At 37.8% G+C, this 26,300-nt stretch overlaps 1 protein-coding gene across 1 annotated transcript; it reads right to left on the bottom strand.

Moving 5' to 3' along the window:
• Positions 1–358: 358 nt before the first annotated feature.
• On the bottom strand, positions 359–26,065 carry LOC141610026 (DNA-directed RNA polymerase V subunit 1). Its single transcript, XM_074428597.1, has 21 exons — positions 25,826–26,065; positions 24,632–24,715; positions 20,759–20,885; positions 20,335–20,450; positions 18,997–19,050; positions 17,155–17,322; positions 16,447–16,605; positions 16,185–16,340; positions 13,515–15,248; positions 13,016–13,191; positions 12,310–12,385; positions 12,099–12,223; positions 10,906–11,060; positions 9,026–9,297; positions 7,234–7,407; positions 6,998–7,138; positions 5,065–6,864; positions 4,579–4,850; positions 3,878–3,992; positions 2,924–3,263; positions 359–798 (listed from the first exon to the last, which is right to left on the bottom strand). The coding sequence occupies exons 1-20, from the start codon at positions 25,832–25,834 to the stop codon at positions 2,925–2,927; spliced, it is 6,252 nt and encodes a 2,083-aa protein (XP_074284698.1). The 5' UTR covers positions 25,835–26,065; the 3' UTR covers positions 359–798; position 2,924.
• Between the last annotated feature and the right edge of the window lie 235 nt (positions 26,066–26,300).

Raw genomic sequence — 26,300 nt, 5'->3', positions numbered from 1 at the left:
TAATTTTTATAAAAGAAAACTGATTTTTTGATTTGTATTTGTATATGTGCAGGAATTTTGTATTTTACGCACGACAGTTCTAAAGGAGTTCATGTTAACCAACCCCAAATCTTTCAAATTACGGCACCAATGTTGTTCCATTTAAAATTGAATTGATTATGTTCACATTTATAAGTCACTTCTAACAGTTTTTAAACTTAATCATTCAATTTTGGAGTACTTGGAGTTATGTTCATACAGGCCTGGTCAATTGTTGATCCACCAAGAACAGGTTGAATTTAAGTCAGGCCGAGTCAAATATTGTACAATTCGAGCCTTCTTTAGATCTTGGGTCAAGACGTCAAGTACAAAACATATCTTAGGCAAACTGAGAAGCCATTCCTTGCCTCCTTTTGTCCTTGGGAACATAATAAAGGCCAACAACAATGTACAAAACACTCCTGCTTGAAATACTACTGAAGCATTATGCCTTAAACTTTAAGTAAACCCCTACTTCAGTAAATAGCAAACAAACGTTGGACGGACCCAAAATAACCCTAAAACAGGTAGCCTTGATAAATAATAGGGAAAGAGGAAGACAGCCATCAGGCAACTACTATCTACAGAACTACACAAGTTAAGATCCACAATGAAGCCTATTACTCGGAAACTACCTCTAAGGAAATGTACTTTCTATCAATGGCCTTGTCAATCCTCTGCTACAAGCACCACCAGCAATGCTATTCAGAACTCGATCCATCTTGTTTGGGAAAAGGACGAGGCTGGCGATTTTCAACTAATCAAACCATCGACATGCACCTGGAAAAAAAAAAAGTTGTGTAGCTTAAGGCCAGGTTGGTATGGGAGTAATTATTTGCACAAAGCATTTAAAGATGACCATCAAAAGAAAATTGCTTCAGATCAGACTAATGCAGCAATCCTCCCACAGCCAGCAAAGAAGCATGCAGTTGTTAAACTAAATGCAAAAGGAAACGAGAATTTTAACAAAAAAATTCCAAGGGGAAAAAACATCCAATGACAACTTCGTAAAAAAGTGACTTATAAATGTGAACCTAATCAATTCAATTTTAAAGATTTGGGGTCGGTTAACATTAATCCCTTTAGAACTGTCATACATGATTAAAAGGATATGTACACTGTACGTAAAAAAATGCTACGGAAATCATGGCTTGATGAGATTTAAAGCCTCGTGCCCCAAATAACAGATCTCTAATCATTTAAAAAAAATATAAATATATCATATGTTCGAACTTTTTGTTATCTTTTTAGGACATAATCCTAGTGTCTCAAAATTAAGTTATACACCGTTCGACATTCAACCCAAAACCCAGCAACATAGGAAGGCAAGCACAGGTAATAAGTTTAACACAAAAGTCAATCTATATTTATAGATATCAATATCAACATAAACAAGTAAAACAAACCACCGCCTTTGAAACTGCCAAAATCTTCATCACAAAATGATTTTAGGTTGGCTAGCATGAATCCTCGTTTGAAACTGCCACGTTGCAGAAATATCATTTATCAATAGAAACAATTGGAAAAATGAATACTCCTTCAATTTTTCTCTATTTTCTTCCCACTTTCCACTTTTGGCCAAGTTTTTTATCGTCTTCCCACTTCTATACCTTTCCTTTTTTGCAACTTTTTAATACTACCTTTTTACAAAATTGTCCGTATCACTTGGTTATAATTACTAAAATCCCATACTCACTATCCATTTCCCTACATCTTTCTTTCGAGCCCATTTTCTCTCCATTTCCTAAAAAGAAATGAGGCAAGTTCCTATCAATGGTCTAAATCGCATTTGGACAACATCTAACGGTTCTAAATTTACGCATAAAGAAGAAGGAAAATGAGGGTGAAAGGGGGAAATTATTATTTAAAGAAATTGTGAGAGGAAATGGAGAGAAAGGAAATGGAGAGGATCCATTTCCCTTTCTTTCCCTTCTAACCGAACTGCCTACACCTGTCTACCTGCCCCACCAGATGGACACTACCTACCAACCACCAGATATACTTTGAACCTACATGCTGCAAGCATAAGCGCCAACTCTAAGTGCAACCCCTTCTCCTCCTTTCCGTCACCAATCGTTGCCTCACCTCTCGCATTCCTCAGTGGAAACTACCTTGCTTGCAGAGTTGCAGTAATACTATTCTTAAGCTTATTCGCGTACAAAACACTCATTGACATCCTTGCACCATCTCACCACCTTCATCACACACATCAGTGACATGGCTGACATCGTGTTCCCCCTGCGGTGGTCGACCTCCGTCCTTTTTTTTCCCTGACATTTAGGGTTGGTAGTGATTTCAGGGTATTTCACGAGGTGGTCGGGGTGTTTTACATGGTGATTCTTGGGATGATGTAATCATCATTGTCGTGGAGTGTTGTAATTGGTGATCGTCATGGGTGGTTGAAGAGCTTCATGGGCGGTTGGAGAGCATCGTGGGTGGGTTATCGTGGGTCGTTCGAGGGTTTCATGGGTGGTCGGAGGGCATGAGTTTGGTTGTGGGTAGGTGGTTGTTGGAATGTGGGGTAAGCGGAGAATTTTCGGGAGTGGGTCTGAGGGAGAATGGGGAAAAGAGAGGTAAATTTGTCAACACACTTTCTTAAAAAGAGTGAAGAATGAAATGGGAAAAAAAAGGAGGGAGTATCAAGCAAGCAAATGCACATTACACAAAATGACGTCATTACCACAAATCAAATTAACTAGCAATGACACTATTACGACTTACGAGCCTATCACCAAGACTATCAGATGAATAAAAACCACTGTCCAAGAGAGAGCAAACCCACTTCCCCAAAAAGAAAAACAAATTAGCTTCAACAACAAAAAGGAAAAAAAAAAAACGTGTAACTATGTAAGCGCATCAACATGACTAATAAGAATGTAAGTAGACACACACAAAAAGTCAATACCTCAGTGTTCAGATGCATTTTGTGTGAGCTTTGGAGACTCGGGTACATTTTGCGTAAAATTTGGCGACTCTGGTGAATTTTGGGTGAAATTTGGAGATTCAGGTGAGCTTTGTGTGAAATTAGGGGAGTCGGATGCATTTTGCGTTCGTTGCCCTGGTTGACGGTTCCCACCTGCCTGAGGCTTTCTGAAATACTTGGAATTGAATGATTCAGCAACGGAAGGGTGTTTCCCCTTAATGAAATTCTCCAAGCATTTAATGTAGGAAAAGTCCTCTGACTGACCATCAGTTGATACCACAAAGAAGCAGCGGCTTTCCTGGAAGTTGCTGTGCTTTTTCACCTATTGAAGCACTAGATATCAAACTCTGTTCACATAACAAAGAAAACGAGGGGCCAAAATAGTGTCCCCAACTTTGATTGACATGCCTTAGGCAACCGGCCAATAGGTAAATAATTAGAACACATTTTACGCGTTTTATTGGGTTATAATGGAATAAATCAAAATGGCTCACTAAAGTGGTTGCGCTTCTTTCTTTTGTGAAGTAGCGGTCCTTCGATGCAGTTCTCGACGCAATTTTCATCTTGGGTCATTCGGAAACAGCCTCTTTGTGTTGCTAACACAAGGGTAAGGCTGCGTACATCCGACCCCCCCTTACCCCGCAATTTGCGGGAGCCATTGAGGCACTGGGGTATTGTTGTTGTTGTTGTATTAGGGTAGGAAAAAAGAAAAGAGAGATAAAGTACACAGCCCCAATGCCTAATTTTGCTAACGAAAGAAAATTTCCAAGTACTGAGAAATATCCAATACGAGACCAATCATATATCATCAACAATGTCTTGGAACTTGAGAAAATTGATTCCAGCTCCCGTTTTATTCCGATTATAATAGAAAAGTTTTTGTATTTAAAATTAAGAAAGGCAGGTAACAGGAGTTAGGTAGGAAGTGCTGCGTACCGTGATAAAATCGATTCCAGCTCCCATTTTTGCTGCTTTATCAGGATGATACTCCAAGACATTGTTGATGATATATGATTGATCATCAGAAGGAAGCGGATCTCCATCATTGCACCTGCGAAAAATTACGTTGTAGTATTAGAGAAACCAGCTAAAGCATCTAAAACATTTGCCAGCAAATCCAGATTTTAATCTCAAATCTGTTTCTTAACTTGATCAATTCACCATCAAGGCTTCAACAGTAAAAAATTCAAGATCTTTCCGAAAGATGGCAACTAAAATTTCGAATTGACAATAAATCTATCACTTATTGCCATTGAAGCAGATCATTTCACCTGTAGACTCTAAAAAGTCGAGCTGACATATAAAATTAAATTACATACAATCAATCTTTACTTCTCTTATGTTTTGCTTATTGCGCTCTACAAAGAAATCGAAGAAGGGTGCCCTATGTATTCCAATTATTTGCTAGTTAAGAGGCTTGCTAGCCGCCTCTTACACTAAAGGCGCACCTAAGGCACCCACGAATCCACGATGATTTGTTTAAAGTGCATCAGTGAATCTTGTGCTAAGGCAAGCGAAACAGTCTTTTACACAAACTATTCTAATTAATAAAAGATGTTTCAGCTTTATCCCTCATATTGAGCCAACACCTCTAAATTATCACTACCAGAAATCCAACAGACAGATTGAAAACATACCCTGACTGATGCATGATTCGTCTGATAGCCAGCATGATTTTTTCGATCTCAGAAAGGGCATCTTGTTCCTCAGCCGGAAACAGATCCATCCGCCTCTTGGTAGCTGTCAATGCCACATTACTGAAGTCATCATTTGATCCAGGTTGTTTTGGAAGGCGATTCTTCCGGCTTTTCCATTCTCCGGAATTGTTAGAACCCCAACCACGGCCCCCACCATTGTCACCCCTTCCGGAACCCCGCCCAAACGACCGGCCAGATTGACTTTGCGGCTCCTGTTGTTACAAAAAAAAAAATCCATAATGGTACTTGGTTCACAGGTAGGGACACTATGCTAACGTACGTAACATCTATGAAATTCACAAACGACGATCACATAAAATTTAATCTATGAATTTCACAAAAGACTACACCACATAAAATTTAACTAGACCTCATATAAAATTGTTCGATTCACTCATTCACATGAGAGCCAGGTATTGTAAATACCTCGTGATTATGTTTCCAAGAAAATTGTGTGTTGCTCCCTTTCTTTTCCGACCCCCAGCCTCCAGTTTCTCCTTGTTGATTGGCCTGTGTAGATGCCCAGCCACCACCACCACCTTGACTGTTGTTTTTACTCCATGGAGATCCACTTGGAGTTTCCAATGAAGACTTCTCTCCGCCATCATTACGACCCGAATTCCAAGACGATTTTGTCTCTTGAGAGTTCCATCCATTAGAACTTGTTCCAACAGATTTCTTTGAACCCCAATCATCTGAACTTGTTCCAACAGATTTCTTTGAACCCCACTCATCAGAACTTTTTCCAACAGATTTCTTTGACCCCCAATCATCAGAACTTACGGGAGTTGTTTCTTTCAAAGACGGGCCTTCTTTCAACGGTCCCCATGAAGATTCAATCTTTCTTCCACTTTCAGATTCTAGACTTAAGGAACCTGCAAGTTGCTTATCATCACCATTATTTTTATTCTGCTTCCAGGAGGCAGCGCTAGGCGGACCCCACATGGCCTTTTCCTGAACAGAATTACGACTATTACCCCAGGCCTGGTCTTTTTCTCCTTCGTTCTCGGAATTTTGGGTCTTTGATGCACCCCAACCAGCTCCAGTTTCTACGTGTTGATTGGCCTGGGTAGATGCCCAGCCACCACCACCTTGGCTGTTGTTTTTACTCCATGGAACCACACTTGGAGTTTCCAATGAAGACTTCTCCCCGCCATCATTACGACCTGAATTCCAAGACGATTTTGTCTGTTGAGAGTTCCATCCATTAGAACTTGTTCCAACAGATTTCTTTGAACCCCAATCATCAGAACTTGTTCTGACAGATTTCTTTGACCTCCAATCATCAGAACTTGCAGGAGTTGTTTCTTTCAAAGACGAGCCTTCTTTCACCGGTCCCCATGAAGACTCAATCTTTCTTCCACTTTCAGATTCTAGACTTAAGGAACCTGCAAGTTGATTATCATCGCCATCATTTTTATTCTGCTTCCAGGAGGCAGTGCTAGGTGGACCCCACGTAGCCTTTTCCTGAACAGAATTACGAGTGTTACCCCAAGCCTGGTTTTTCTCTCCTTCCTTCTCAGAATCTTGGGTCTTTGATGCACCCCAACCAGCAGTCTTAGATGAGTCTTCTGGCCGTGACTGGTCTTTCTTGGTCCCCCAATTCACCGAGTCATTACCCTTTGCCGAGTCCTGGCTCTTCGGTACATCCCAACTGGCAGACCCAGATCTATCTTCAGGCTGTGGTTGACCCCACATAGCCTTTTCCTGAACAGAATTATGAGTGTTACCCCAAGCCTGGTTTTTCTCTCCTTCCTCGGAATCTTGGGTCTTTGATGCACCCCAACCAGCAGTAGTAGATGAGTCTTCTGGCCGTGACTGGTCTTTCTTGGTCCCCCAACTGGCCGAGCCATCACCCTTTGCCGAGTCCTGGTTCTTTGGTACATCCCAACTGGCAGACCCAGATCTATCTTCAGGCTGTGGTGGATCTTTCTTGGGTCCCCAATTGGCCCAACCATTACCCTCTGCTGACTTAGAGCCCACATTCCACCCACTCTCCGAACTGCCACCTCCTTGTTCTTGAGAATGCATATCAAGTTCAATGATTTCCTCAAAAACAGCTTTATTCTCTTGATCAGGTGATAGAGCAGGCTCCATATGACTATCTTCCCAGTCAAACTCGTCAATATCTTCACCCAAACAGCCAGTCTCCATCCCTTCCTCATTGGAGCTTCGAACCAAATGTAGAAAATTGTAAACATCAATCGGCTCCTTGTCCATTTCAATCTGACAGACACAGATAGTGATTAGCAAAGAGAAAAATTTAAGCAGTAAATCCTTGGACCATGATCAAAGAGAAATAAAATAATATTGAACACAAACATTAAAAATATAGAAATTAGAAAGCCAATGTGAAAACCTCCTTGGTGTCCCACAGGATTTCAAACTTGGTTCCTGTACCAACAGCAACACGCTTTCCCCATGAGCAAGATGCAACAATGCCCGCTAGGGAATCCACATGACGTTTTTCAGAAGCCCTCTCGAAACACTTCCGGGGTGTCTGGCAAAGTAGAACCAAAAAAACATAAACCTTAATTACAAAACTCTCAGATGTAAAATACAGTATAATATTGTTTAACTAGAACCATTCCTTACATAGAGAGTTGCCTCGGTGAATGGCACTTGGGCACTTAGTGCACGACACAATGCCTTGATTCCGCTTATATTGAAACCAACCAAGTTTCCAGAACAAGTCATGCTGCTAGCCAGGAGGATCAAATGCTCTTTAAGAACACCTCTCGTGACCAAAGTCACTGATGTTGAAAGGCGCTGCAATTAACATGAAATGAAAAACCTTTAAAATAATCAAAAATGATTGTTCAAAAAAAGGTAAAAATAGCACCGCCATGTATTGAAACATCACTTACTCTGCTGCACTGAATTATAGTTTTTAAATATTGACCATTTGCTAAAATGTATAGGTCAATGTGTCACTGAGAGCTGGTACCCAGGTTGGAAACCACTTAACAGTCGTGCGGTTGACACGAAAAAATAAAATTAAAGCTAATAATCATGAGCTTATGAATCCCGTACATGCCTTGTTAGTTCAAAAGATGTTTACCTCAAATTTCGTTCTCAAACTTGGAATTGGGATTGAATTCCAGAATTGAGCCAATTCCAGTAATTGGAGAACTCTGTCATTTGGAAATGGAATTGGCACAATCCATCTCCAATTCCAAGTTAGTTCAAAAAGTGTCCCGCTCCAATTCTATTCTCACACTAGTCATTTCAATTTCAACCTCTAATTACTCTGCCATAAACATGTCAAAGAAGTTGGCGGTTTGGTTTGGTTTGGCGTTTACAGGTGGGGTCAAATATGGGTCACATTAACCGGGTTTGATTGGGGTAAAAAAACGGAACAAAATTATTCTTAAACTTTTTATTTAATACTTTTCACAATGATTGACGCAACAAATCTCTTCTTCTCAAGTTTTATGGCCGCTTTCTTTCGTATCACCATCCATCATATTAAGAATTTTTATTTTTGTCGTATTGTATTTTTTCGCATTATTATAACGTATTTGCATTAAATTTTAACCTCAAAAATTTGCTAGATTGGATTGGATCAGGAGGGGTACTATATAGTATCTTTGAATTTCCATGTATCAATTCCAAGAGTTACCAAATATCACTGTAAAATCGAAATTCTGGAATTGACTTCCAAGAGTTGCCAAACAAGTTTGGATTTGGTATTGAATCACAAGATTTCAATTTTAAGAAATGGATTCAAGGAAACAAAATCAATTCATATTTCCCAAACGCAACCTAACAGAATAATGTGTCCACAACCTTTCACAAGTATCAATTCCTAGTTCCCGAACGTAACTCTATAGAATAATGTGTGCACAAACTTTCACGAGCTAAGCAGAAAAGGTACAGAAGCTTCTAAAGTTAACTACACATCAACTAGCAGTTATGGGTTGGTCAAGAGTAAAATACCACAGGACAAAACATCAGTCTGTCTTTAGCGTTAGAGAAACTTTTCAACCCCCAAAAGGCGTTAAAGAATCTCAGCAAGCAGGCCAGAATCAGAAAGTAGATTTAAAGTTGGAAGGCGAAAGAGACAAGAAAACAGGCACAACTTTGCAAGAGAGAGATAGAAAGAACACAAACTAATTAGAACTTGGTAGAGCTGTCAACAGAGTGGGCGTGTTGAGTTTGGGTCATAAAATCAATATTTTAGGTCTGGTTGGTGTCGAATTTTGAAAGATGTCGAACTGGCTAATGAAAAGCAAGGACAGTTCATAACATGTAAAACCATAAAATGTTGAAAAAAAAAATCTAAATTCACCAAGAGACATATCACACATGTGAGCCTGTATAAGAAAAAAATGAATTATTTACAGTAACATAAAACCAATCAAAGAGAATAGGCAGGTCTACGCACCTGCACTGCCTGATCAAAGCCACAAGAAATTCCAAGTAGGTCTTGGATTTGTTTAATAGCATATGGGATGGAACGCCTTGTATCAACCAAATGGAAAATAGGAAGACAGCAATCAAGAACAATCCTCCATGCATCACCACTCTGCCGGACTGCCGTCTTCTCTAGAGTAACTTCCACGCCAAGTTCACCCTTTCTTTCACAAGGACTTTGCACCCAACTAGTTGTGCCAGGATTAATCCAGACAATGTTGACAGTAGATATTCGAGGATCACCTGCCAGAGTCATATAAAGAACATTCAAACATGCAACAGTTTTTATGTCGGGTTAGAAACACTGTAAAAAGCACATACATAGAAAAGCTACCCAAATGGTACAAACAGAAGCATCGCAGAGATATCAATGACCAACACAACTTCTCATATGAGAGTAATGAGACGTCTCTTGATAAGATTATCATGAAACTGGCCCATATTATTGGTTAGTACTTTGTTCAATTCTGGTTTCCTGGGTCAATAAGTATACAATTGGGATTTAGTTGTATTGGGTCAGTCTCACATTATAAATTTGAGATCATCTCTAAGGACATTAATTGAATTGTCAACATAGTTAGACAATGTACATCCAGATTAGTAGCAAAAAGTCAGCAAGTCTCAAAATAACCCCCCAAATTGAAATATTTCACCCAATGAGTTTAGTTTAGAAACACTAGCTAAGTTAACCCACATACTACATAAATAATATAAAATAGCTCTACAATATTTTGTTTGTGAATATGAGTTAACAAGGTTCCTCCGTCAGAGATATGTTCACCACATAACAGTACTAGATGACTTGTGGCACTTCCTCGTTTAATTGATATGAGGTCAACAATTGTCCACTAGTTACAATTACAAGAACCAACTTCCAGCAGTAATAACAGTAAAGAAAACCACGCGCCCCAGAATGAAAATTAATATTGTTCGGTTGTTTATTCCCCAAATAGATGAGTATAACCATTTTGCAAGTTAATTGGAGATGGTAAGAGTAGCGAAACTGTGCATATCTTTTTTTTTTTTTTTTTTGGAACCAACATATTGTCCTGCAAGTACAGGATGTATTACTGACATTTCCATTCTCAAAGAAAAAATTTACTACCATCGCGTCCATCAGTTATCTAATAAGCAAGCCACTTTAAAGCTAACGCTCTGAAGAAGTCTGCATATACATTCAAGAGATTAAAAACACTAGACTACTAAAAGTCTAGCAATATTTCTATATTTAGAAAACAAATACTCCCTCTGTTCCGGTCATTTGTTGTCCTATTCTATTTTGGGGTGTCTCAGTCATTCGTTGTCCTTCCTATTTTAAGAATGAACTTGATGATCAATTTGATCATTCACGCTCAATTTGTGCCACTTGTCATTTAGTTATTGGCTCCCTCCTCTTTCTTTGGTCTTTGTGCCAAAACCAAAGGACAACAATTGACCAGGATGGAGAGAGTATGTACTAATAGTAATTAAGAATATGCACCACAAAATCACCACCAAGAAAGAATGACAGAAAACCACAACTATGCTCTTAAGATCAAAAATGCATTGTCTTGCATTATCTGGGCCCAAACACATATTTTGTGTTAAAGTACAGCCAATTCAATGATGTACAACTTGTAGATAAATATTATTTATCAGACAATACTGCTTTCTGAACCCCTCATGGAAATAACCATCTAACACAACCATTTATATGAGAAAGACGATTCACTATTAACCTTAAAAATTAATTTAGAAACAAACACATTCATGTTGAGGTCGCGTGTGAGACTGTCTCAGATTCACCCGAACATTAATAGATAGAAGGCTCTTCAATTTAAACTGAAAAATCAAAAGGAACATTATAAATACCTTTAATGACTGTGTCTAACAGAACAGGGCAGATCAAATCAGCCATGATGTGTGATATTTTCTCAATGTGTGGGTCAGCCATGTCTTCCCAGAAGAACTTCAAGCATGGCATATCAGTCCACCTACCTCCTGAAGTTGGGAATTGGCAACACTCACTGACAACACAGACGCACATGCACAGAAAGAAAGAAAGAAAGATATATAAGTGTCCAGAAACTGGAATCAAACATAAGTACATAACCGTTCACAAGTGGGCCCGTCTATGCCATGAATAACAATGTAAGAACAGTGAAACTTTACTCCAACCCTCCAGGGATTCTGAAAATGGCAAGATTAAAAGAAGAGGGAGGGAGGGTGTGTCGGATGCACGCCTGTGTTGTAACAACACAGCAAGGCTATTTCGGATGACCCACAATGAAAAAATACATTGAATGAATGCTACTTCACAATAAAAAAAAGTGTAACGAGGTTAGTGAGCCATTTAACTTTATTCCCTCATACTCCAGAACAAAACACAGAAAAAATCAAGCCATTTAATTTACTTCGACATGCTACATATAGTGCACTCTTGTTCGCTATTCACCTTAATACTCCGTTTATTTCACTCAATTAGCCCCATAATTCAATATTATCCTCACATTGAAGGAAATAGAGAGTAGTTCACAGCTGCACTTATCTCAAGCAAAACCCATACCAAGACTTCTTTCCCTCAAGACATGACTGATGACAAAGCTTCAAGATATATTCCTTTTCACCGTCATCAATAGTAAATGCCAGATAGAATGCAACACACCAGACACAAACATAAAAAACAAGTAAGCTCCACAAGAGCCTGCCCAAAGACAGAATCCTAACCGCTGATGTAGAAGTGTTGTCAGAAGGGATAAGATCTAACAGAAAACTATATGGGAGCCTTCAGAAATGTCTATCAGAGAGCATGTTACATTTATTTTTGATGAGTAAAAAGACAGTATATATTAAGGAAAAAGAGGACAAGATATTCTCAAATTCAAAGAAGGAAAGAAGATAATACTTTTTATCATAATTAATCCAAGAGAGTAAACATAATGGGACCCAAAAAATCATTTATCGAAGAGAGAGAGGATATGAAAAACAGCAGAGACCCATAACTTTCAAAAGTGAAATATAAGCAGCACTAAAACTATTTAATTGGCAATGTGAAGCAAATTCACCTGACAGACAGAGACATCCTTTTAAAGCACTGACCATACTTCTTCTTCCTTCGTAAGACATTCACTTGCTCCTCACATTTCTGTAGTATGTCGTGCGTACTGATCTTTGACTCCCTCAGTAAAGTCTACACAACTTTAAACTTGTTACTAAGTGAAAAATTATTGTTGACAAAAAAATGTTAGTATCATCCACAATCGCTCAGATACAGACCGCATTAAGATGAATGTGACCAACGAGTCCTGATTCTATATCTGTGCTTCCAGGTTCAGCCTTTGGTCGTTTGTACCTGAATGCCAAAAGTATTAACCATGCAAGCAATATCAGAACAGAAATACTCATGTGTGAGTGGAGCACTAAGTACATTGCATTCTACTAATGGCATACAAGAAAACTCACACTCCAGAAAGAGACAGCAAGTAACATGGCGTGAAAACAAGAGGGCATCAGCATACAAGATGAGAGAACGAAATATGAATTTTGACAGGAAACAAGTCTCTTGGGCAGATGAGGAAAGACTCACACTACGTACATGTGTGTAACAGAGGAGCACTAAGTACATCGCATTCTACTAATCAGATAATAGAACACTCACACTCAAAAAAGATACAGCGAGGAAAATGGCATAATAAGAGGGGTCTCAGCATACAAGATGCGGAAAATAAAAATAAACGCAATTTTAACAGGAAACTAGTCTCTTGGGCGGATTGGAAAAGACTGAAGAGTGAAAACATCAACTAAATTTGAAATGAAAATCTCAGAGCAGAAATTCAGATCCTAAAATTAAGATATTCAGGGTGGACCAACAAAAACAACATTCCAACAACTCCCATCCGGAAGAAATAAAACACTAAAAAAATATGAGAAAGACCACAATATAAAGAAGAAACAAGAAAGGCAAATTAGAAACAGAAATTACTCGATTAAAAATTCAACGGCAGCATCTCTTAGGCTAACTTTTTTCAGGTGATTCTTGACCACAAAGGATGCATTTTCTTGACAGTACTTCCTTCCACAAGTACAATCATTCAAATACAAGATAACACGCCGATCATTGAAGTCATTTCTGAAATTGGCTCGGCAGAACAGTATTTCCTTGAAACAAAAGCAACATAAAAGAACAAATTAGAAAAGCTAGAATTATATAAGAACTATTAAATAGCTCATTGAGTATTACTCCCTCCGTCCCAGTCATTTGTTGTCCTTTGGTTTTGCACAAAGACCAAGGAAAGAGGAGGGGGGCAATTACTAAATGACAAGTGGAACAAATTGAGTGTGAATGATCAAATTACTCATGAAGTTCATTCTTAAAATAAAAAGGACAACAAATGACTGAGACACCCCAAAATGGAAAAGAACAGAAGATGACCGCGACAGAGGGAGTATATGCCAAGAAAAAGAAAAGCTATGAAGAATACCTTCATCAAATCCCAAGATGAATTGCTACTAGGAGAAGAATCGAGAACAGCCTTATATGCAGGATTAGACATGGCAGTGGCGGCCAAGACACCAACGGGCTCCCCAGCTGGAAAAAGACTTTGTGATGTCACCCCCTCAAGCCCGTATTCAAACTGAATAACTGAATTACTACTGACATTTCTGACAGACCCATCATAGCATATAACAACATCTCTCAATACTGCCATCAGATTCTTGAAGAGTGTCCCAGGTTCAGCAAGCCCTTTTGACGAGCGAACAATCACCTCTCTGGTTGCAATCGAGTGAACCATCTCTTGATATGGATCCAACCCGCGGAAAAAACAACTCCTCACCAGCCCACATTCCTCAGAAGGGTACAAACAAGCAAAGGGATGCTTCGATTTAAAAAGAGACCCCACTTCCTCCACTAAACTCTTTGAATAAAACTTCCGCTTATCTGACAGCTGGAGCCCCAAAAAACCAATCTGCTGTACAATCTTATCAATAGCAGACTCGCTCCTCGAATCAATTAGATTTCCAAGTGCTGAAAATTTCAGAATGAAGTTCGATATGGGTACTTTGAGAAGTTTCATATAACTTTCAAATTGCAGCTGTATTAGTTCATTAAAAGATGATCTTAGCTGAAATAATAGAGGAGAAATCATGTCCTGGATCTGGGTCTGAATGCCTTCCAGTTCAGAAAAGGGTACGAAAAAATCACTCAAACTAACACTAAAACCCTCAGAAAATATGTTTTCCATGAGAAGAGGCTGCAGAGAATCGAAGAAGTTAAGAGCCTGCTTCGGGCTTTTGCTAAAAAACAATGATGTCAGAATGTCACTGATGACGGAAGCAATAATATCCCGATTGAAATCTAACTTCAATATTTCACTTCCTCTAATCAACAATCTCTCACCCTGGCACTCGAATTGTGGAGGTAAAGCAGTCTGCAAGATTTGCTGAGCAGACCAACGAGGACCAGCAGAACACGCTTTACGAACTGCCGGAGATGGCAAAGAGGTTGATGAATGCATAACCAACTGTTGGGCCGATGCTTTGTCCATAAAATACATACTAAAAATCATCTTCAATGATAACAATGCGTCAGTTGCAAGCTGTAAATTGAGGTTGCCACTGTGCGAGCTTAACAATTGTTTATCTACCGAGAAAAGCTCTAGAACTTCAGCTCTAGCAGACAGTGACTGAGGATAGAACAGGTGAACACAATCACCATCAAAATCCGCAGCAAGTGGACCACACATCAGCGGATTAATTTTAACTACATGGTCATCATGAATATAAACACGCAAAGCTTGCAAAGAATGCTTATGAGTGGTAGGAGGTCGGTTGATGAAGACAACGTCCCCATCCATAATCCTCCTATGAACAACTTGTCCAATCCTAAGAAAGGTATGCCCCTTTGACCCCTCTTTCAGGGAATACGTTGCCGATCCATCCCTAAAAGTAAGGCACAAATTATTATCCACGAGACGTTGCAAATACTGTATATTGTGAACATTCACTCTCTCCTCAAATGTCATCTTCTGTGCTATTTCAGATGGAATACCAACTTCATTCACTGGTCTAAAAGCATCGCCAGTAATCACGGAACGTGAAGAGAAACCAGACCCCTTGCTAATAAAAAGTGTTCTCATTTTTTCGAGCCAAGCTTTTGTAGATGAACTACTTGCTTCTTTGCTTACTCCAAATCGTTTGTCCCCATCACGTGCAGCCTTTTCAAACACAATAAATGTACTTTTAGAATGATGAACTAGAAATACTCCTGACACAAAATCAACAATCATATAACAGAAGTGTCATCACAAATTTATGCCAACAAAATGACACTTCTTATTTTGTTACGATTTTTCATTTCATTGTTCTCCTTTTCTGCGAAATTTGCCTCTCTTTTTTTTGGTAACGAGGAACATCTCTCATTAGCAGCCTAGGGAGATACACTTTTGAGAGACCAAACCCCAAGAGATACGCGACAGCATGGGAAACCGGCACTCTCTCTTTTACAGACCCTGAGTGCAATAACCGCATACTGCCCATGCAGGGAGTCGAACCCGGGACCTCGCAATTCATGCATTGCAAGCTTTGAGGGTGACCCGTGCTCCACTACACTCACAGCACTTGGTTAAATTTGCATCTCTTTATTATCCTCTTTCCCAATGTTTTCTCAAACTCCTTGTCTGTTGTCCTCATATTTAATTCTGCTCTTTTACAAATTAATCAGAATGTAGTCCTATAACACATGCACTCCCATTTAGAACTTTTAAGTTTTAACATCCTTCACTTTATTTTTCCTTAGGTTTTCTCTACTGTCCTATCCCTATCTTTCACACACTCGCTTTTTCCTACTTGCACTCTTTAATTCCTTCTTATACTTGTTTCGCTTTTCATGGTGACAATTCCCTGTGATGGTTCGTGTTAGCCAACCCTAAACCATTCTAGGGTAAGGCTTTGTTTATTGTTAGTTTGTTACGGAAGTGTCACCATAAATCACATCAAAGTAAAAATATTAAATACAAAACCGTGGATTAATTTTTGAGTATTGTCTCAACAATACACTAACTACAGTTTACAGTGACAAAGCTCCAAGCCTAAAACAATTTCAATTCTACGCAAAAAAATAAATAAATATATGGAGTATCTAGTAATCTAACCTTGCTGGTCCCTCTCACATCAAGATAATGTGAAACGGCTATCTGAAGGTCATTGGCTTCAACTTCATGTGCTTCAAAATTTGGTTCGCCGGACCGCGAACTCCTAATGATATCAATTTGCCTGAGCACCTTTTTCAGCATAGATGAACAAAGATCCTGGAACCCATTTAAAGAAAAATAATTAAAAAAAATGAATAAAAAATCAGAATTACAAGTGTATTACATTGTGCTGCTAAATCGGAAAAAATGGCATGTGTCTCACCGAGGACATTACACTAACTCCGTCTGACACATCTGGAACAGATAAACAGTTAGGTGGCACTGGTAAATAAGTTAAAATATAACCATCTTGAGCAAAGTATCCTTTCTTCGCAAGCTTTCTTTTCGTCTCCTCGCGTAGTTTCTTCAGCATCGCTAATACCTTTTTAATGGTACAAACACAAACGACAAAATATTCAGACCTCCAGCACACCTCAAGAAAATAAGCAACATGCACCAATCTTATAAGCACAATTCAAGGGCATCTTATGGGTTTAAAATTGAGAAAAGTCAACCCAGAAAATAGTGCTATTTATGATTTGCAGACACAGCTTATGATACGAAATACGGAGTAGATGAAACAAGTGAATTTGCCAAGTAGAAACAAAGAAGTGGGCAGTAAGTAAAGAGTTCTAGTCTGATTGCATCACAGAGAGCTTTCAGAGATAATGCCACAACAAGATATAAGAAACTACCGAAGATGTCTTAGCCTAGTGGTTAAGGCGTATTGTGGACGATAGGTCCCAAGTTCGAATCCCCTCCCCCTAGAGTGTAATGCCCTTGTGGCTCATTTGACACCAAAAGAAAACAAGACATAAGAAGCGTGGGAGGATGGAGAACCACTAGAGGTAAAGATCACAATAGTCTCAAAAAGTAAACTCATAATGAAAGACGTACACGCTTTCAAAGACTAGGAGCTGCTAAGACATACCTCGGAAGCCAGCAAGGTTCTAGAAGAACCATCCCCATATTTGTAGCCAAATCTTCCGAGAAAGCTCCAAGCAGCATCATGTACTCTCGCCCTGCCTGGTATTTTTAGCTCAAGGAATGATGCCCCATCAGTGCTCTTCACCTCCTTGATGGAGACATGAGAAGCTTCCTATGCAAAAAAAAACAAATCGAGAATAATAAACAAAAGTAATACATGATTGTTTTATGCATACATCATCAAACAATCAGGACATGGAAATTACTTATTTTTAAGTTTAATTACTCTCCACAAGCATAAAATATCACACTAGCATCTAAGTGCCTTGTGAGTTGTGACCATGAAATCTACAGCATATGCGGTAAGACTATTTTGAACATAAAAAGCACAAGTCTAACTTCAGGAAACTAAATAAATCAAAGATCCCCATAGTACAACATTCACAAGATGACAATGATTTGTCTTAAAATCTACTGCAGAAAACTTGCACAGTTGCATATCAAAGGAGAAGTGATACATGTATCGTAGTTCTATTAGGACTAGTTATTAGTTATCTTTATCTAGTAGGAGTATAATAAAACAAGGCAATTATTATGCCATCAGAAATTTACTAGTCGCAAAAATAAGGAGTCGGGTAAAATACGTTTTCCTACTCCCAGTAGGTACGTAACTAGAAACTATAAATAGGATTGTTGTATTTCAATTTTATTCATTCAAGTTTGATTAATAAAATTTAGAAAACCCGAGCAAGTTTTGATCACAAATTCTCGATTTGAAGGTATTTCAAATCCCGTTTAAAGCTAGATTGGTGTTTAGTTTTAAACAATCCCATTGACTCGAAGTCTAGGCAGACTTTTAGTCATTGCAAATCTCATCTCCTTTGGAGACCCATATTCAACATCGTTACTTTATTTAAATCGTTTCCATAATCAGATCAAGAAGCCTCTTCATAAACACTTTGTGCTCTCACAGAAGCGAAGGTTTTGGCATCTAGACCATATTAAGTAACAGCAAGTGGATCAAGAACACTTCTACTTTCCTGTTACTCATATTTCAACAATCCCCATACCTGCCCTTTCAAATTGAAACAAAATAAGTATCTTTTAAGTTTTAAGTAAAACCAGCAGAACTCCCATTCAATAGCTTAGTTTTCAATGGTTGCAAGGAAAATTAGTTTTGAAGGGTGTGAGTGTGAGGGGAGCAACAAGGACACAGGAACGCATGGCGATGGGGCGTTGAAAAAAGGCATACTATTTTTGACCAAAAAAATGTGTGTTCAAAATAAAATATAATGCAGCAATACCACTTCTTTGACCCTCAAAGAAGACCCTCAAAGAAGACCAACATGTAAAGAGGTAAAATTAGATATAATGGAGCACAACGAATGGCATGATAAGAGATTAATAAGAAAAATATGCAAATTGCATAATGGAGCATCTCGTTAGCTACGACTTATGTAGAAGTCACCCATCCCTAAGGCGCCACGATGTGTATTAGCTAGTGCCTCAGTGGGCCTTGCGTTGAGGCTTTTAAACTTCTTTCAGGACAATCATAACCTTCTTGCAGTCAAATAAAAGAAACCAAAATTTCTCAAAGGAAAATTCTTCAAAATGTACACAGAAGAATCGGAGCTCAAAAAGACGAAGTGATATAATGACGAAGAACATGATAGGAGAAAAACACGCAGTATCTATTATAAGGAACATTAAGGCAGCAACTTAAAATTTGTAAGACATATCCACTTTTCAGAATTTGTTTACTTTTAAAAATTAGAAAGCAAATCGACCAGTAAGAGTTTGACAATCAGTGGAATATGGAGGTAAAAAATGACATGTCTTAACTTACTTCACAGCATGCTGACAGCAATCTCTCCATAACGCCATTGTTCTTCGACGGTACCTGCAAAAAATACAGAAAAAAAAATCAAGAAAACACCACACAAGAGAGGCAAGTCCACGATACTCACTACAAGCATATGAATATAACCCCATTTGGTTTAATCACAATGAACTCAAATCAATTATTTGCTCTGATGGATTGACACTATGATTCTGGTTATTATCAAGAGAACAAAAGTAAGAAGCAATGAACCACCACATGCACAGTCATAAAAGAAAATCCTTGAAGGACAGGACACTAAAACGAAGACAAAGCAAGGAAGAAACATATTTTCGATCATGGTATCAAATTATCGAGCAAGGTTAGAAAATCAAGCCAGTTTTTTTTTAAAGAGATAAGTACAAACTCATCTGCGGCTACGATTCTAAATGTTTCAACTTTCAAATTATCAGACTACTAAGGAATTCCTCATAACAATAATACAATATGGTACCTACTACCCTCAAACTAGACAAGGAAACATAACAGTTGACACAACTTAGGTGTTGCAACTGATGATGTCTCATGTCCACTCAATGAATAAAAAAAATTATGCTCCCTCCCATTTTTTTTCTTCCCACTACCTTTTACACAATCTTTAAGAAAAATTTGGAAAAGACCAAACTACCCCTCTTAGTCTCTTACCCCCTCTAAGTCTCTTACACATCCTCACCAAATCACCAGTCACCCCACAGGCACTCCCCTCCCCATCCCCATCAGGCTTGGTGTTGAAGGAGAGTGATCGGAGATCTTGGCGGTTGTAGATGAAGATGGTGGGTTAGAGATGTGGCCTGTGGGAAGAGATATTGCCAAAAAGGGAAAGTGACAAGATAATAGAAAATGAGAGGGAGGACATTCCAACCCAGTTATATTGTCTCCAATTGTCTTTAATTGTTCACCAACATATTTTCAACAATTTACAAATATTTTCAACAATTTGCAATAGCTACAAGCCTTTAAAATGAAAATATGAGAATAATTGTTTTAAGAAATAAAACAAGTCAAATTTTTCACCGTACCATTCCACGTGTATTAGGAGAAATTAATGGTCAAAGTTGACATTGGTTGGTTGGCCAACAAAAACAAGTTAGGATTAAAATTGGGATGGAGGTAATACAATATTACCAAGAAAAACAAAGTAATAACAGAAGAGAGAGTCGCCTTAAATTTCTTGAATACTAATTAGACTATCAAACATATATCTGTCATAACACTAACGTAAAGCAATACTTGAGGTGGGGCTGAAATCTGAAGAAAAAGGAGAAGAAAAATAGAAAGTCATAGAATTATAGTTTGTTTACATACCTTACTAGTCTTCATCTTTAAACATTTAAGACAAATCAAACTAAGCATCCGCTTCAATTCACTGATGTGAGATGGATGATAAACTGGTATGGGTAACTCAATGTATCCAAAGTGCCCTGAACAAATGAACGGATGAATCAAACCACTCTATCCTGCCAAAAAGTAACACTACTTGTGTTTTCCCTAACATATCTGAGTTGATGGGACTGACACTCGGCTCAGAACTTCCATTTCATGCCAAAAACTTGACATTATTCTGAAATAGGTGCCAACGCGCCAACGTATCAAATGTACCACCATGCACAGCATCAAGCATAATTTCAAGAGCAACATAGATTCTCTAAAAAACCCACCCTAGTCTTGTTATAATTTTACATACCGGAAGGCATAGTGGCATAAGTATATCAAAATAGAATCAGCATACCTTCACACTTTCCCGGTTCTGCGGTACCACAAGATTCACATTTCCCGGTTTCCAACGGCAGGCCAAGGAAAGGATTTGCCAGCTGACTAGCATGGCTAATTGGGCAATCACTGATTGACGATGTACGCTGCAAACAAAATAGTGCAATGGTTATGATATGCAGATCACTAAAAGCCGCATTTGCACTAGAGAACATAAACACTAGAAAAAGATCGTAAGGCATGGATATGTAGCACAAAAGAGACTACAGGCAATATGCCATCTCTGAAAAGACGGACAGCACAAAAACATAGAAGAATTTTCATTTCCAGTCCAACCAGAGACTATTCTTCGGCTTCCATGTTAATTGCATGTGTTATAGTGTAAGTAGCTCTCGCCTCTCAGTTGATGAAATACTCCGTAAATTAATTCACTTACCTGGGACTTCATACATCACACATTCAGCTTATAATTGGAAAAAAAAAATAATAATTCTTTTACAGGTCCCTAGTGTTTGCATTCAATTTTAGCCGTCACTCAGGCTATTCAACCTCTCTCTCTTCAAAAACATTCAACTTTTTAATCTTCAGAACTTTCTTTTCTTTCTCCATCATTCTCATCTTCTTGTCGAATTCTATATTACTACCCCTACCCAGATGCTTTCAGCCATGATTTCACTCTTGTTTTATTACACACCTTGGAATACTAAGGAGCTTTGGTTGACAGCAATAAGGAGGCATCATAGAAGGCAGAACACTCGAGTTCAAGGACTGCGAAACCCACACATGGTAAAATTGACCCATTAATGTCATTCCCAATTTTCAAAGCTAAACTATCATGCTAGCAATTTGACCATATCCTGGTATAATTCGAGTGGCTGTCCATTTTCTATTGCATGTCAGGCAACAGCGCTTGCGGCCGAAATATCTGTGGGCTGGAGGTTGAGGGTAATAGGTAGATATTTTCATATAATCTTGTGAAGTTACTGGTTTTAATTGTTCCATGATTGTTAGGGGTTATAAAAACATTTGTATTATAAAGCAAAAGCTTTTGTTCTAATACAATTAAATTTTAATAATCGGATATAAGATATCCAGACTAGTCGATCCAATAAAATTTGAATGCCGGATGTCCAAAATCGTCCATATAGAATATTTTAGTTTTGTATAAGTATATGCAAACCAAACCTTGACTCGGTTCGGATATCCGATTCACGCTCATTGTTACTTAGAGGCAATGGGTTAATATTATCATTATATCTTAGCATACAGAGTAAAGATGACATCTTCACAACCTTGAGTTCAACAAATATAGAAGACAAGCTTTCCAAATAAATGAAGCGTCCAATTATTGAACCCAAAGTTGGGAAGAAAGATAGGGTAAAAGTAGGTTATACAAAACATAAATATATTGTACCCCCTCCTATTTTTTGGAATTGCACATTTGCTTTTGCAATCATTTTAAGCAGACCGAGTGGGATACAAGTGGTAAGGGTAATAGAGGAATGATGAGGTTGATTGAAGAGGAATGTGTTATTTTTATTCAAATTGCAAGGGTAAAAGATAAATTTAGATCCAAAACTTTGCCAAAAAAAATTAGCAACTCTATTGAATAGGCCAAAAATGAAAATGGAAAAATTCAGAGAGTAGGAGTCTAACTTATATCCAATAATTGGTTTTTTTCCAACCATGATGAACTTTTCATATAATTAAAACTTAATAGATTGGAAGCCACAGGTGCATTAATCTTGACTCTTTGTATAGGCTTTGGAAATTACAATATGGAAATTACAATCTAGACATCTAGTTGATGTTCTATACGAATTCCACAGCAACTTCTGCAACTATGTGGTAGATCAGAGAAGAAGAAAAAAAAAACAACTTGGAGACAGAAAATTGAGCTTAAAAGGATCAAACGGAATTTTCAAACTAGTACACATTCACTGCTCTTCAGGAATACCGATCAGCCTAAGCCACAAATCATGAACACATCACATGAAGAGTGGATGCACCCTTGTCTCACAACTTTTCTAGCATATAACAAACAAATTTTGACTGTGTACCAAGTCGCAATTTGAGTATTAGTCTTCCTAGTACCATCTCCAGCAAAATCATTTTTTAACTTACATTGGAACATAGGACTCCCAAATGCATTAGTAAGCAAGTTCAAAGTAGAAAAGACTGAGCTTAAAAGAGATGTCATAAAGGATAATACAACTGCAAACACCAAAAGAATGAGCTTCCAGACCCTAATATCATTTTTCACGCCAAACGAACAGTACCCAATGTCATAAACAAGGCAACAAAGCATTCATTTCCCACTTTTTAGGAGACAATAGCAAACATATACTCGTTGAAACTAGAGAGGTTGGGATTATGTAAGCTAGAAAGACCATAAATACAGGCAAATAAAATAGCAAACATACATCAATTTTCCACCTATCTTCTCAAACTAGCATGTTCTCCATTGCTTACCTTACTTTTAATCAAAATCATCTATTAGTTTAAAATATTAGAAACAAATTACCAAGGAGACGCTACGCGTTTGCGCACCATCTGACCCATATCAAAACCTCCTTCGGATTTTGGCCTATACACAACACCCCACCTAAAAAAAAAAAAGTTACTATAGATCCTCATTCTTATCATGAAGAAATGAAACTTCAATGACTTTGTGTGAATGTGGCATGTGCAGCAATTATAGGTATAGGATAATGGATCATGTGCCCATGGTCGTCAAACCAAAGAGATTAATTCCTGGTTGCTCTCATTTAGCTATTTAGAAATACTACAAGAAAATCATAACAAACTTAAATCCAGCACCGACACACATCTCCTTTATATATTTTCCGGACTTTAATTAAGAAAATGAAAGGAATCTACTTCTTCAGTGTTTTATTTAGCCACAAAACTGCCGATCCTTTAAAAAAAATCTTGTTTTTATCTTTTATCAACTAATTCATTAAAAATTGCCCCCAATGATTCCCTTCAAGTGGAAGCCGTGATGCAAGCACTTCTGCTTCTTTAAACAACTAAATTCCTTACAAACTGTTCCAGTAAATCATCAATTTTTATCCCGCGTTTTCCAACATCCATCACCAGGCACATATTCTTAAGCATTGGTCACAATGCATCCATTCAGAAAATCATTCAGAAATACTCATTATAGTGACTTAAAATGACTACTGGATCCCACACCGTGCAGGCGGGTTCTCAACCTACAACAACCAGCTAAAAACAATTTTATAATCATTTATCAAGATATTGCCTCCACAATCTTTTGGAAACTCAACTTTTTTCCATTATACATTGCTCTCGCATTTGTTATGTAAGCTTATCCATCATATGACTCACGAAAAATAAGAAGTTGATAGCTAAAAACTCAGCCATCGCCCTTGTCCAAGGCTTATGACCTAGACACCTAGTTACTTTATTTTGTAAAAATTGCACAAAGAAATCCATATAAAAAAAAATTGCAAAAAAGATACAGGAATGACGACCCCAATATCAATCAGATGTTGAAGACTGTGTCATGATGAGACAACTAAGACATGAGGCATGATTTTACCACTTATGAGGGAGTCACACTCTCAGTATCAAGTTATCCATAATCCCTTTGTTTACAAAATCTTTCGATGTCCATGGACCCTCATGGTAAGCTATATGAAACAGCTAATCAAGTAGCATATTTCAAAAACTAAATGAAGCTAAGTACAACACACCAACCAAGACTGCAGATTCTACATGATCTCTCCATCAAAAGGCAATGTATTAAAAAATCTAAGATCAGCCTGGGAGGAAAAAAAACAGATAATCAAATAGCATAACTTTCCCAACATGTAAGTTGTAGCAGTTAGAGCATGTTTTAAATGAACGAAAAGAGCTGCATGCTCACAATTTCATGATGGCTTGCCAAGCCAAACTGAATTCCGACTATCTCTCCATCAGCAGCCGATGAAGTCGCACTTTCTTCCGTCTCCTGAAAAGCAAGATACATCTTTTTGCTTGAGCGTCAACCAACAGATATAATATAAAAGCATAAAACAAGGAAAAAATACATAATTCAAAACCAATTCATTTCAAAGCATTGCCCAACCATTTAAATCCCGTTCATCAAACAGTTCATATATATGTTAGTGCTAACTTTGTAGACATTGAGATGGTTGTTTACACAAACCTCCTAATTCACGAAACAAAAATTAAGAACTTTATGCTGACGGAAAAATATAAGCATGAATCGCAAACAGCCCCCTTAAATAAACAAAAGGGCATGCGTTTGACGTTTATAGTTGCTCGTTGGAGTTTCAATTACAGTCTGAGTAGGCTAAATGTCGGACTCAAGACAAGAAAATCACCATCTAACGACAACACAAACAATTAACTTTCAGTTAACTCAAATAAGTACCAAGTACTCTACATCATACTGTCACGCATGAAACATGCGTATCACCCACGGATATTCTTGTCTATCAGTTAATCAAAGGATTCAAGCATCAACCTCAAAAAAGAAAACAGAAAAAAACAACACAAATGTCTCGAATAATACAGTAGAAACAAAATGAAATAAATCGAAAAGAAACAAGAGAAAAGGCAAGAAAGGCGACAAATGGAAACAAGATCTTGAGCAATCAGAAACTATACAAGATCAACATTGCAGAAATTCATCAAAAAATGAAAACTTGTAAAGAGAAAACCTAAACTTTGAACAAAATTGAAGAAAAACAGACAAATATTTTAAAGTTTAAACCACATTCACTCATTTCCACTAAAAAAACAAAAGGGTCAACCGATAATTACATGAAAATAAACAAACACACACCAAAATTCAAAATTTATACAGAAAACCTAAACTCTGAACACAAAAAAATATATAGTAAAAGAGATGAAAGAAAGACGAAGAATTTCCAACACCCAAAATAAATACTTTTTGAAAAAAATTGCAACATTGCAGAAATTCGTGAGAAACATGAAATTAAATGAGAGAAATTGTACATGCAGAAAAAACACATAAATTATCAGAGAAAAAAAATGGTGAATATATAAAATAAAAGGCAAAAGGGAATGCAAAATTAAAGTTAGGGTCTCTCACCAAAATCATAAGGGCTCCTTGTTGAAAATGTTAACTTTTTAAAACCCAGAAGAAGAAGAAGAAGAATGTTAGACACAAAGTGAGAGAGTGGAGAGAGTGGAGAAAAAAAGGATCCTAGAGGTTTTTAGAATGAATGAATGAATGTACGACTCAGTGATTTTGCATTTTTTTTGTTGGGCTGTGCCGCTGTGTGTGTGTCTCCCTCTTTAGTAGGTGGAGCTATTGTACTTCTATTATGTTGGAAATGTCTAAAATGGGTCTGCTTTCTGGATTTCACTGCTTTCAGTCAAGCTTCTTCTAGGGTAGCGTAGTAGGGGTATTTTCGTATATTTGTGCAATCAAATGTAGATGCCATTTTCACACATCCGTAATTATTAAAAAAAATAAGGATTATTTCATGCGAATAATCCAAACTAAGTCCTCTCTTCTCATATTAATCCAACCTAACGTTTAACTGAAAAAAATCCGAACTTTG

Source organism: Silene latifolia, chromosome 1 (assembly GCF_048544455.1).
Source record: "Silene latifolia isolate original U9 population chromosome 1, ASM4854445v1, whole genome shotgun sequence".
Taxonomy (NCBI): Eukaryota; Viridiplantae; Streptophyta; class Magnoliopsida; order Caryophyllales; family Caryophyllaceae; genus Silene; species Silene latifolia.
Note: the sequence above shows the minus strand (reverse complement) of the source record. Positions and strands in the feature narration are given on the sequence as shown.